The sequence below is a fragment of the Cherax quadricarinatus genome, chromosome 93 (genome assembly GCF_038502225.1).
Source record: "Cherax quadricarinatus isolate ZL_2023a chromosome 93, ASM3850222v1, whole genome shotgun sequence".
Taxonomy (NCBI): domain Eukaryota; kingdom Metazoa; phylum Arthropoda; class Malacostraca; order Decapoda; family Parastacidae; genus Cherax; species Cherax quadricarinatus.
This window is the reverse complement of record NC_091384.1, coordinates 9,648,241-9,662,217: the sequence shown is the minus strand read 5'-3', so window position 1 is coordinate 9,662,217 and position 13,977 is coordinate 9,648,241. Positions and strand designations below refer to the sequence as shown.

General features: G+C 41.1%; 1 protein-coding gene across 9 annotated transcripts in view; it reads left to right on the top strand.

Annotated features, from left to right (window-relative positions):
- Positions 1-13,977, top strand: part of DIP2 (disco-interacting protein 2) — a 613,961-nt gene that overhangs the window by 464,168 nt on the left and 135,816 nt on the right. For all 9 annotated transcript variants that reach the window (XM_070104686.1, XM_070104684.1, XM_070104685.1 and 6 more), the window contains one exon: positions 1,604-1,824. In XM_070104686.1, coding sequence (XP_069960787.1) covers positions 1,604-1,824 — 221 coding nt within the window. The remainder of the gene's footprint in view (positions 1-1,603; positions 1,825-13,977) is intronic.

The window sequence follows — 13,977 nt, the reverse complement described above, 5'->3', positions numbered from 1 at the left end:
TTGACCTCGCTGATGCTGGATCTTGCCCTGTTCACTACTACTTTTTGTGTTCTGTGTGTTAGGAAACCGAAAATCCATCTGCCTACCTACCCCGTAATGCCCATGGCCTTCATTTTGTGCGCTATCACTCCATGATCGCATTTGTCAAACGCCTTTTCAAAATCTGTGTAAATCACATCTGCGTTTTGGTCATCTTCCGGTGCCTCCGTAATTCTGTCATAATGGTTCAGCAGCTGTGACAGACATGATCGTCCTGCTCTAAAACCATGCTGGTTCGGGTTATGTTGGTTGTGCTGCTCCATGAAATTTGTAACCTGCTGTCTCATCGCTCTTTCGAAGATTTTTATGATGTGAGAGGTTAGGGCTGCTGGTCTGTAATTTTTAGCTAGTGCTCTACTACCTCCCTTGTGCAAAGGAGCTATGTCTGCACTCTTTAAGGCCTCCGGTATTCCACCTAGATCTAAACTCTTTCTCCAAAGAATACTGAGGGCTTGTGCTAGTGGCACTTTGCACTTCTTTATAAATAGAGCATTCCATGAATCTGGTCCAGGTGCTGAGTGGGCATGTTTTCCATTTCTTTTTCGAAATCTATGGGATTTGTACTAATGTCAGTTAGTTGGTCTGTGCGGCCTTCTTCTGGAGTGAAAAATATTTCTGCATTTTCTACCTTGCTGTCATTTAGTGGGTTGCTGAACACCGACTCGTACTGTTCTTTTAGGATTTTACTCATTTCCTGTTCATCACCAGTATACGAGTCTCCTCTCAGTAGTGGTCCAGTTCTACAGGCAGTTCTTAGCTTGGATTTTGCATAGGAATAGAAATATTTTGTGTTTCTTGCAATATCCTGTATGACCCTTTGTTCCCTTTGTACTTCTCCTGTGAGGTATGACATCCTAAGTTTTTGCTCTAATTCAGTGATCTCTCTGCTAAGTCTATCTTTCCTCTGTTGTAAGATGACAGGTAAATCCTACTGTCTCATGAACATGTAAGAGGACAAGTAAATCTTTCTCATGAACCTGTAAGATGATAGGTAAATCTTACTGTCTGATGAACATGCAAGATGACAGGTAACTCTTACTGTCTCATGAACACATAAGGTGACAGGTAAATCTTACTGTATCATCAACACATGCGCAAGGCAATGCAGGTAGCATTACCTTCATTTCTGTCCTCGTGTATGACTTTAAGTGAACTAGTAAAGAAGATTGTCCCTGAATGCTTGAGAGGTGCTGTAGGAGCTGAAGACCCCAAGTTCATGGAATCAGACACACAGTGAGACACCCTTGCAGACTCATCATGCAGATGCTCAATTTAGTTTAATAATGGCCCCAAAGCACAAAAGTAGTGATGGTGACAGCTCTTCAAAGACCAGGAAAGTCGTGAAGTGCTTCCCATCGGTGAAGCCTGCTAATTCTTGACTTATTGTGCATAATTTATCAGTTAAACTTTATCATAGGTATGTAAACAAAAAATGACTTACACATAGGGTTTGCTACTATCCACAGTTTCGGGTATCTGTGGTGAGTCTTGAAGAGTATTCCCTATGGGAGGACTACTGTACATTAAAACCAGTTTTGTGTGTCAATTATTTTGTTTTTTCCAGGTAAGCTCTTGAGTAGAAGTCAGAAGATGGCCTACAACCTGTTGAGTCGTCTTGGTGGTCGTGGCGAGGGCACGGTCATGCCTGGTGACCGTGTCGCCCTGGTCTACCCCAACAACGACCCTGTGTCGTTCATGGGAGCGTTCTATGCTTGTCTGCAGGCGGGGCTTGTACCCGTGCCCATCGAAGTTCCTCTGTCCAGGAGAGATGCTGGCTCCCAACAGGTGAGCTCCTCATTTGTATTATGGTGAATTTTTTTTTATTTGTTAACATATTGGCCGCTTCCCACCAAGGTATGGTGGCCCGAAAAAAAAAACTTTCATCATTCACTCCATCACTGTCTTGTCAAAGGCATGCTTACACTACAGTTATAAAACTGCAACATTAACACCTGTCCTTCAGAGTGCAGACACTGTACTTCCCATCTCCAGGACTCAAGTCCAGCCTGCTGGTTTCCCTGAATCAATTTATAAATGTTACCTTGCTCACACTCCAACAGCATGTCACATCCTAAAAACCATTTGTCTCCATTTCCTCCTATCTAACATGCTCACGCATGCTTTCTGGAAGTCCAAGCCCTTCGCACACAAAACCTACCTCCTTCCCTCCCCCCCCTTTCTTATGCCGACCCCTACCTCGCCTTCACTACAGATTTATACACACTCGAAGTCGTTCTATTTTGTTCCACCCTTTCTGCATGTCCGAACCACCTCAACAACCCCTCCTCAGCCCTCTGCATAATAGTTTTGGTAATCACACACTTCCTCCTCATCTCCAAACTACTGATTCTCTGCATTATATTCACATCACACATTACCCTCAGACATGACATCTCCACAGCCTCCAGCCTTCTCCTTGTTGCAACAGTCACCACCCATGCTGCACACCCAAACAAGAGCATTGGTATAACTACTCTCATACATTCCCCTCTTTGCTTCCATGGATCAAGTTCTTTGTCTCCACAGACTCCTCAGTGCACCACTCGCCTTTTTCCCCCTCGTCAGTTCTATGATTCACCTCATCTCTCATAGACACATCTGATGACAAATCCACTCCCAAATATCTGAATACATTCACCTCCTCCATACTCTCTCCCTCCAATCTGATATCCAATCTTTGATTTCCTAATTTTTTTTGTTATCCTCATCACCTTACTCTTTCCTATATTCACCTAATTTCCTTCTTTTACATACCCTACCAAACTCATCCACCAACCTCTGCAACTTCTCTTCAGAATCTCCCAAAAGCACAGTGTCATCAGCAAAGAGCAACTGTGACAACTCCCACTTTGTGTTAGATTCTTTATCTTTTAACCCCACACCTCTTGCCAACACCCGAGCATTCACTTCTCTTACAACCCCATCTATAAATATATTGAACAACCATGGTGACATCACACATCCCTATCTAAGGCCTACTTTACTGGGAAATAGACCCCTTCTCTCCTACATACTCTAACCTGACCGTCATTATCCTTGTAAAAACTCTTCACTGCTTTCAATATCCTACCTTCTATTACATACATTTGCAATTTCTGCCACATTGCCCACCCTGTCATACGCCTTTTCCAAATCCATAAATGCACAAAAACCTCTTTACCCTTATCTAAATACTGTTCACCTATATGTTTCACTGTAAACACTTTGTCCACACACCCCCTACCTTTCCTAAAGCCTCCTTATTCAACTGGTATCCTGCTCTCCTACTTACTCTTAATTCTTTCAGTAATAACTACTATACACTTTACCAGGTATACTCAAGAGACTTCTTCCTCTATAATTTTTACACTTTTGTACCCTTTGCCTTTATACAAAGGAACTATGCTTTCTGCTAGTCTCTAGGTACCTTACCCTCTTCCATACATTTATTAAATAAAAGAACTAACCACTCCAAAACTATATCCCCACCTGCTTTTAGCATTTCTATCTTTATCCCATCAATCCCAGCTGCCTTACCCCCTTTCATTTTACCTACTGCCTCACGAACTTCCCCCACACTCACAACTGGCTCTTTCTCACTCCTACAAGATGTTATTCCTCCTCGACCTATACATGAAATCACACTTTCCCTATCTTCATCAACATTTAACAATTCCTCAAAATATTCCCTCTATCTTCCTAATACCTCTAACTCTCCGTTTAATAACTCTCCTCTCCTATTTTTAACTATTAGATTCATTTGTTCCCTAGGCTTCTCAACATAGTAATCTCACTACAGAATTTTTTCTTGTTTTTAACAAAATTTGTTGACAACATCTTACTTTCTTATGAAATTCATCTATACAGGAATATCTTCCATAGCGCAGTTAATTGCTGAAAAGTTCCATGCTATGCCAAACTGCGCTGCTGAAAATATGATGTATTGTACTGTCATGCATTCCAGAGAAACACGTTACAGTATTGGTGGAAAAAATTACACATCATTTCTTTACTGGAAACTCACCAGAAATATTAATCTTTCTTTCAACACACCGGCCATATACCACCAAGGCAGGGTGGCCCAAACAGAAAAACGAAAGTTTCTCTTAAATTTAGTAATTTATACGGGAGAAAGGGTTACTAGCCCCTTGCTCCCGGCATTTTAGTCGCCTCTTATATGCACTAAAAATTGACAAAGCATTTAAATAGAACAAAAAATAGATCATTTTTCTTTTTTTGCACAGATTTCTTCTTTATATTCTCAGCATGCATGTCTTTGTAACATAGAATACCATTTTACAGTGCTTGCCAAACTTTAGTGTTTTGTTCACTGTTAGGGTCAGTGTTTCTAGGAAAATCAAAAGCATCTATTTTTCTGATAAAAGTCAAAAGCTCGTTCATTAAGAATTCTTTTGTAGTCACTTCAGCGGCAGTTTCATCTAATTGGTCTTCCTCTTCATAATAACATTGTTGTTCCATCTCTGCCAGAGTTCCATTATCTGAATCATTTGAATGCAGGTCAATGCATTCACGCACATGGTCAGAATCCAGGGTTTCAAATCCAGGATCTTTCGCAGCTTTGTTGTGATTGCAGTCTTCAGTCCATATCATCCTTTACATCTGATATTATTCATAGCTAAACTGCTATGTCTAATGATCACTTTCTTCATATATGATGCTGTACCATTCCATCTTTTATGATTTCATCTTTCTTCTTAGTGTTTGTAGTCATGACTCATTTGCACCACTGTCATGTGATATTTCAGCATAAGATGCTGCGTCTTCATGATATTATAATTTCAAGTTTTTTTTTTTTTAACACATCGGCCATTTCTCACCAAAACTCTATACGGCTCCCCCCATCTGACCTTCTAATATGGTCACCGTGCCCCACCCGGTTTGTTTACATTTTTTGTGAGCTCTGTGAGTGTTGCGGCCCCTGCCAAACTAGCGGTTAAATAGTTAACCTGCCGGCCGGCAGTACCACTGGGTGCGTCATCAAACCCAATGTGGGGGCTGCTGAGCCGGCCTTAGAGCAGTAAGAGCCTGAGTGCCTCACGGTACACACCTAAGCAGTAGGTACCTGACCACCGAAGGGTACACGTCTACTGGCTTTAGTAACAGTATGTACCAGAGCGCCTCGCTGTACACACCTAAGCAGTAGGTACCTGACCACCGAAGGGTACACGTCTACTGGCTTTAGAAATATTATGTACCTGAGCGCCTCGCTGTACACACCTAAGCAGTAGGTACCTGACCACCGAAGGGTACACGTCTACTGGCTTCAACATTAAGTACCTGAACTCCTCAGGGTACACGTCTATGCAGTAGGTACCTGACCACCGAATCGTACCTATCTACTGGCGTTAGAAGAACCGCTCACCGCAGCTCACTGAGTCTGTTGGCCTCAGTTACTTGACGGCCGCATTCAGTGAGCTTGCAGCATGGTGTTCGGCTAGCGGTGTGTCAACCGCCTTTGGAGAGGATTTACTGGACTACCGGTGATGTCTGTGGACTCACCGTCTACGTTGATCAACTGTGGGCCGGAGTCGTCAGATGCTGTTTAGTGGGACATTACATGAAGAAAAGGTTGGAGTGTTACACTGAACTGGGCCAGGACCGTAGTGTGACACTGAGGGACGTACGATGGAGTGGAACACTGAGATATGCACAGGACCGTAGTGGAACACTGAGATGAAAAGGGTGTCGTGGGACACTGAAGATGGCCTGGTTGTAGTGTACACTGAACAGTGTCGTGTGACTGACTTCGTGTCGTGAGAGGCAGTTGATTGTAATTTATTATTATAAAAATGTTATTTATAATTTATTGTTTTAGCATAGAGATATATATATATATTGACAGTAGTGTCAAGAGTTGTACCCTGTGTAGGGTCACGAATAATTATTTACTATTTTAGTTAGATGCTAATTATAATTTATTATAGTAACATGTACATATTATTATTATATCATAGTTCAAATACCTCTAGACCAAAGATAGTTGATTTTTATATATTAAAGATTAATTTATATTAATGTGTGTATTTATGTATCCCGAACTCTTTATTACAAAAGAAGTAAATCTTAACATCTCTCTCTTCCTTTTAAAAATTACTTTTTTTGTAATAGTGAGCATGACTCTCCGTTATGTCTGGAAACTTTCCAAAATTTCAAATGTTTTTAAGTTATTTCATATTTTTTATATACGTACAGTGGAACCTCAAATTTCGAACTTAATCCTTTCCAGGAGCTAGTTCTAAATTCGAAAAGTCTGAAATTCGAAGCAATATTTCTCATAAGAAATAATGGAAATACAATTAATCCGTTCCAGAAACCCAAAAAATATTCACAAAAAAAATACATTTTATAGAGATTAATTATAGTTTTACATACACACAACAAATGGTATAGTCTTTAATTATGTATAACCCTTTCAGGGTCCAAGGCCAAAATCTGAAGTCATGCACCAGTGTCCAAGAAATTTAAAAAAAAAAAAAATTATTTTTTCTTACAGAATTAAAGAGCATATTTTTGTGAAGGTAATAAAACAAAAAAAATTAGAATCTGATCAGTACTTACCGAGATACAGTGCCAAGAAGTTTGTAGAAAATGATGTGGTGGCGGCAACATCGACGAATTCCACATACGCGTATTATATTATTTTGTTGTTTTAGTTGTTTTTTCTTTTCTTTTCCAATTTTTTTCTATTCCTACTAACATTTGGGGCCTGAGAGACCAATACTGTATATAATTGATATATATATACTCACTGTATTGAACACAATAACCACACTAAAGTTATTATCATATTATTGTTTACCACTGTTGTTTATTACAATAAACATGCACAAATATTGTATAATATTAATGTTCTATCATATATTTACATATTTACAATCACTGGACATGGTTTTAGAACTGCTGGAGCTTGTGGAACTCCTTGAAACAAGGCACCATGCACAGAGGCACCTTACATTCCTCACACATAAACCGAGTGTCTTTGCGTCTTTGTTGCCGTCGTTTTGTTTGTGCACAGACAATGCATCTCTTCTGAGCAAATTTCTTTTGAGTTGAAGGAAGCTGTATTATGAAACGATCACCTTCTCTCCTCAAACGCTTGGGTATATTGTGATGAATTCGAGGACCATGTTGTATTGCAGGTGTTGTTACCTGGTACTTCATTATGAGTTGTCTGACAACAGACAAACAAAATTCACCATACGGTGGTCTGTTACCAGTCTTTATTTGGTACATATTATATACATTCAGCATTGAAATGTCCATGAGACGGAAGAAAAGTTTCATGTACCACTTGTAACTCTTACGAACACAGTCAACAAAACCAATCTGCATGTCACACTTGTCAACCAAGCGCATGTTTTGTGTATAATCAATCACTGTCACTGGTTTTCGAATATGTTCATTAGTCACTCGATCAACTTTGCCACTGTCTTGCATTTCATTACGGTGAATGGTTGTCAACAATGTGACATCTCGTTTGTCATGCCACCGTAATGCCATGATGTCATTGGCAGTAAACACCTGCACGTCATCACCACGAACACCTGCGTTGAGCCTGGGCATATGTTTACGATTAGAACGCACTGTGCCACACACATCTGTCTTGTTCACTCGCATGAAATCACTGAGTAATGGGCTTGTGTACCAGTTATCGGTATATAATGTATGGCCCTTACCAAGATAAGGTGCCATCATGTTTCTCACTACGTCACCTGATATACCCAATAACATCTTGGTATCTTTCAATGTTTTACTACCCGTGTATACAACAATATCCAACACCAGGCCACTGTCACAATCACAGAGTACAAACAATTTTATACCAAAGCGGTTCCTCTTGCTCGGTATATACTGCTTGAATGACAGTCTACCTTTGAACAAAATCAAAGACTCGTCAATTACAAGATTCTTGAATGGATAAAAGTATATCCTGAACTTTTGTTTGAGATACATGAAAACATTTCTAATCTTGTATAACCTGTCACTTCTGTCAGGCCTGGTTTTGTCAGAGAAGTGCAACATACGTAAGAGTAAGATAAACCTGTTCACTGGTATTATTTCACTGAAGGATGGGGTACAAATTAGCCGATCTGTGGACCAGTATGCTTTTATATTATGCTTATAGACGTGAGGCATAAGCATTATTGTTGCAAAAAGCAAATACATTTCTGCAACAGTCGTCTCTTTCCACCTGTGTAGTCTTGACTGTGGTGATAAGATCGTATTTGCCATGGTGTACTCAAAATACTTATTACTTTCCCTGACAATAATTTCCATCAATGGCTGGTCAAAGAATAATTCAAAGAATTCCAGTTCATTGGCCGTGGTTCCAAGGGGACAAGTAGGTAGAATTCCACTTTGAGAGTCATCAAAGTGGTGAGGGCTGGGAACAAAATTGGGATTTTGCTGCCAATCCCAGATATGGTTTGCTGGTGGATACTGGACATCATAGGCTGGTTGTACGGGTGGTTGTGGCGGGCTGGTGGGTGACGCTCCGCTTTGTCCTTGAACTGACGAGTCAGCAGCGTGGGTCCCCGCGTGGCACAGCGAGTCACGCATGGCGGTGCCACTACCACCACCAGCCCCACTAACACCATCCACTGATGTCTGTGGCCCATCCATGCCAAGTGTAGCCACATCATCCTCACTATCACTACCTAAAACGGGTGTAGGGCCACGGGATGTACTCCGGGATGTACTCCGTCCCCTGGGCACAGCATAGGGTACACTACCCGAGCGCATGCGGCGGCGAACATACCGACGCTTCACTGGTGAATGTTTCCTCACTATCACTACTCGAATGATCGTCGAGCGCAATAAAATCACAATCCACGTCAGAATCATCGTCATTACTGAAGTCAGAGGCCAGGCCACGGGAAAATATTAGTTTTCTCTTACTTTTAGGAACACCCGACCGTGAGTCACGAGTGCCCACACCAGAGGTAGAAGGTCGAGGATCATCGGGGTTTTCTGCACTATTATCGATATCCTGGTCATTATTTTCGGTCACTAACTTATCAAAGCCGTAGAATTCGTCTTCATTTCCACTTCCATCAGTGTCAGAACTATCAGACAGGAAGAGGAGAGTCCCAATTTTCCGGGGAGTGAGAGCTGACTTGCGACGAGGCATGGTGAACAAGGGTGACTGAGCCGGCGTTCCCACAATGCTATGCAGGCGCCTAGATTTTTTGTTTATGGCGCACACCCACGGCGCAGACCCATTCTCTCATATGTAGGCCTATGAGCGCTTTCGCGCTAAATTTGATGGCGCTAGAATTTTGGCGTAGATCTACGGTTTGGACACTCACCGACCAGCCGTAGATCTACGGGACGGACCCTGAAAGGGATAATAATATAAAATAACATTTTACTTACCTTTATTGAAGATTGGTGATGGCATCTGGAAGATAGGGAGGAGGAGAGAGGGCGTTGGGGTTATTCTTTGGAAGGAGAATCCCCCTCAATGAGGACTTCCAGTATCAAAGCCCTCTCTGGGGTTGCTTCCCTTCTCTGTATTTTAATGCCACTAGGACCAGCTTGAGAGTCATTGGACCCCAGTCTCACAAATTAACTGTCTACAGTCCTCTGTTTCTGTCTCACAAAACTGTCCACAGTCGTCTGTTTCTGTCTCATAAAATAACTGTCCACAATTGTCTGTCTCACAAAATAACTCCACAGTCGTCTGTTTCTGTCTCACAAAATAACTCCACAGTCGTCTGTTTGTCTCACAAAATAATTGTCCACAATCGTCTGTTTGTCTCACAAAATAACTGTCCACAATCGTCTGTTTGTCTCACAAAATAACTCCACAGTCGTCTGTTTCTGTCTCACAAAATAACTGTCCACAGTCGTCTGTTTCTGTCTCACAAAATAACTGTCCACAATCGTCTGTTTGTCTCACAAAATAACTGTCCACAATCGTCTGTTTGTCTCACAAAATAACTCCACAGTCGTCTGTTTCTGTCTCACAAAATAACTGTCCACAGTCGTCTGTTTCTGTCTCACAAAATAACTGTCCACAATCGTCTGTGTCTCACAAAATAACTGTCCACAGTCGTCTGTTTCTGTCTCACAAAATAACTGTCCACAGTCGTCTGTTTCTGTCTCACAAAATAACTGTCCACAGTCGTCTGTTTGTCTCACAAAATAACTGTCCACAATCGTCTGTGTCTCACAAAATAACTCCACAGTTGTCTGTTTCTGTCTCACAAAATAACTCCACAGTCGTCTGTTTGTCTCACAAAATAACTGTCCACAGTCGTCTGTTTCTGTCTCACAAAATAACTGTCCACAATCGTTTGTGTCTCACAAAATAACTCCACAGTTGTCTGTTTCTGTCTCACAAAATAACTCCACAGTCGTCTGTTTGTCTCACAAAATAACTGTCCACAGTTGTCTGTTTCTGTCTCACAAAATAACTGTCCACAGTCCTCTGTACATCCTGGCAAGCTCAAGAAGTCTCACTCCAATCTCATACTTCTTTATTATTTCCTTCTTCACATCTATGGTGTTTCTCACTTTCTTTACCACAGGGGTACCACTAGCAAGTTTCTTTGGGCCCATGGCAGCTTATTTCACAGCCCCACAAGCACTAAAAACAAATAATCGTAAAATGTGTGAATGAGATCGCAGGTTAGTGTTCACTCAAGCATAAACAAAGCTAGACTGCTCACGGGGCCTGCGCCAGGACGCGGACAGAGCGGGCCAGCGGACAGGTCCCATACCCGGCGGTCCGAAAATAGGGGCGCGTTGGATAATAGGGACACAGTTTGTCCGAAAAAATGGTCTTATTTTCGAAACGTTCGATATGTGATACGTTCGATTTTTGAGGTTCCACTGTACTCTGGTAATTATACTTATGTTTACCTGTACCTCAATAAACTTACACGTGCAGGTACACGTTAAAATCACTAAGAGTGTCTTATTAGTCTTGAAGATGCCATATTAATAATAATAACAATAATAATCAATCTGAGGCACATTAAATGTCAAATGTTATGTTAATATAGACATTTTGATTAATCCGTCTATGATATTTTTTCAGAGTTATATAATAAATGTGGTATGTAACATATAAACATGATAAATACACCCACAGTGGAATAAATTAACATAAATACGAGATGTTTTTCCAATCGTCTTGTCGGAATGTTGGAACGAATAACATTTTCTCTAGTTCAACATCAAAGAAAATGTGTACACAATAGTATTATTGAGGGTAACTGTAGGAGGGGTTTGGGATATTGACAGTTTGGAGGGATATGTTGTGTATCTTTATCCAGCAGCAACAGCCTGGTTGACCAGGCAAGCACCAGATGAGCCTGGCCCATGGCCGGGCTCAGAGAGTAGATATACTCTCGAAATTCTTCAAAGGTATATGAAAGGCATATGCTTCTAAACTGTTATGTTCTGGGCACCTCTGCAAAAACAGTGATTATGTATGTGTGAGGTGAAAGTGTTGAATGATGATTAAAGTATTTTCTTTATGGGGATTTTCTTTCTTTTTGGGTCACCCTGCCTTGGTGGGAGATGGCCAACTTGTTAAAAAAAAAAAAACACTGTAGAAAATTATTCCTTTCATATGCCTTCACTCAGTTTTATTCCTTCTAAAAGTGGTGTGTTACATGAGAATGGGAGTGTTACTTTTATTTATTCTACTTTACCAATGTGGAGACAGCTTGTACATAATGTAAGGTGTTTGTATTATGGTATAAGATTAGCAGACATAGAAATGAGCGTGTATGAACCATACCCAGACACGTTCGTCTGTTTGTTTACATACTCCATGTCTCTGTCCTCTCTCATTTGCTCATTCTCTCTCTCTCTCTCTCTCTCTCTCGTTTATTCATTTTTATATCGTTTACTTACCTCTCGCCTTACATTAAGACTACAAATATTTTAAGGTAAGTAGTGAGTGTACTGTATATGCATTTTATCGCTCTAGGGAGCTTTAAATGTTATAGTATATTATGTGTGGGTGGGTTGGCCAGGAGGGCTACCATACCTACCACACTTGACTTCTTACAATAAATACTACTCACCTCTCACCCTACATTAAGACTACAAATATTTTGAGGTAAGTAATGAGTGTACTGTGTGTATACAGTGGACCCCTGGTTTACGATATTAATCCGTTCCTGAGAGCTTATCGTAAACCAAAATTATCGAAAAGCGAATCAATTTTCCCCATAAGAAATAATGGAAATCAAATTAATCCGTGCAGGACACCCAAAAGTATGAAAAAAAAATTTTTACCACATGAAATATTAAGTTTAATGCACACAAACTGAAGAAGACATGCACAGTTTGTAGTACTCTGCTAACAATAGAATACATGACACTTACCTTTAATGAAGATCTGGTGATGATTGATGGGATGGGAGGAGGGGAGAGTGTCGAACTTATTCTTTAGAAGGGGAATCCCCTTCCATTAGGACTTGAGGTGTCAAGTCCTTTTCCGGGGTTACTTCCCTTCTTCTTTTAATGCCACTAGGACCAGCTTGAGAGTCACTGGACTTCTGTCGCACAACATATCTGTCCATAGAGGCCTGTACCTCTCGTTCCCTTATGACTTTCCTAAAGTGGTTCACAACATTGTCATTGTACAGGTTGCCAACATGGCTTGCAGTAGCTGTCTGAGGGTGATTTTCATCAGAAAAGGTTTGCACTTCAAGCCACATTGCACACATTTCCTTAATCTTTGAAGTAGGCAACTCCTTCAATTTCTCTCTCCCCTCCTCTGAAGTAGTTTCCTCAGGTCTGGCCTCTTGCTGTTGAAGATGATCTAGCAGCTCATCAGTGGTTAGTTCATCATTGTCCTCCTCCACCAACTCTTCCACATCCTCCCCACTAACCTCCAACCCCAAGGACTTCCCCAATGCCACAATGGATTCCTCAACTGGCATACACTTCTCAGGGTTAGCCTCAAACCCTTCAAAATCCCTTTTGTCTACACATTCTGGTCACAGTTTCTTCCAAGCAGAGTTCAAGGTCCTCTTAGTCACTCCCTCCCAAGCCTTACCTATAAGGTTTACACAATTGAGAATATTAAAGTGACCCTTCCAAAACTCTTTTAGAGTCAATAGAGTTTCTGTGGTCACTTCAAAGCACTTTCGAAACAGCTTTTGTGTACAGTTTCTTGAAGTTAGAAATGACCTGCTGGTCCATGGGCTGCAGGAGAGGAGTGGTATTAGGAGGCAAAAACTTGACCTTAATGAAGCTCATGTCCCCAGAAAGTCGCTCTGCCAAGTCTGTAGGATGACCAGGGGCATTGTCTAATACCAGGAGGCACTTAAGGTCTATTTTCTTTTCAATTAGGTAATTTTTCACATTGGGGGCAAATGCATGGTGTAACCAGTCATAGAAAAAGTCCCTAGTGACCCATGCCTTACTGTTTGCCCTCCACAGCACACACAAATTAGCCTTGAGGACATTGTTTTGCCTGAACACTCTGGAAGTTTCAGAGTGATACACCAATAAAGGCTTCACTTTGCAATCACCAATAGCATTGGCACACATCAGAAGAGTAAGCCTGTCTTTCATAGGTTTATGTCCTGGGAGTGCCTTTTCCTCCTGAGTAATGTAGGTCCTGCTTGACAATTTCTTCCAAAACAGGCCTGTTTTGTCACAATTAAACACTTGTTCAGGTTTCAATTCTTCACTGTCTATGTAATCCTTGAATTCCTTCACATATTTTTCAGCTGCTTTTTGGTCCGAACTGGCAGCCTCACCATGCCTAATCACACTATGTATGCCACTACGATTCTTAAACCTTTCAAACCAACCTTTGCTGGCCTTAAATTCACTCACATCACCACTAGTTGCAGGCAATTTCTTTACCAAATCGTCATGCAACTGCTTAGCCTTTTCACAAATAATCGCTTGAGAGATGCTATCTCCTGCTATCTGTTTTTCATTTATCCACACCAATAACAGTCT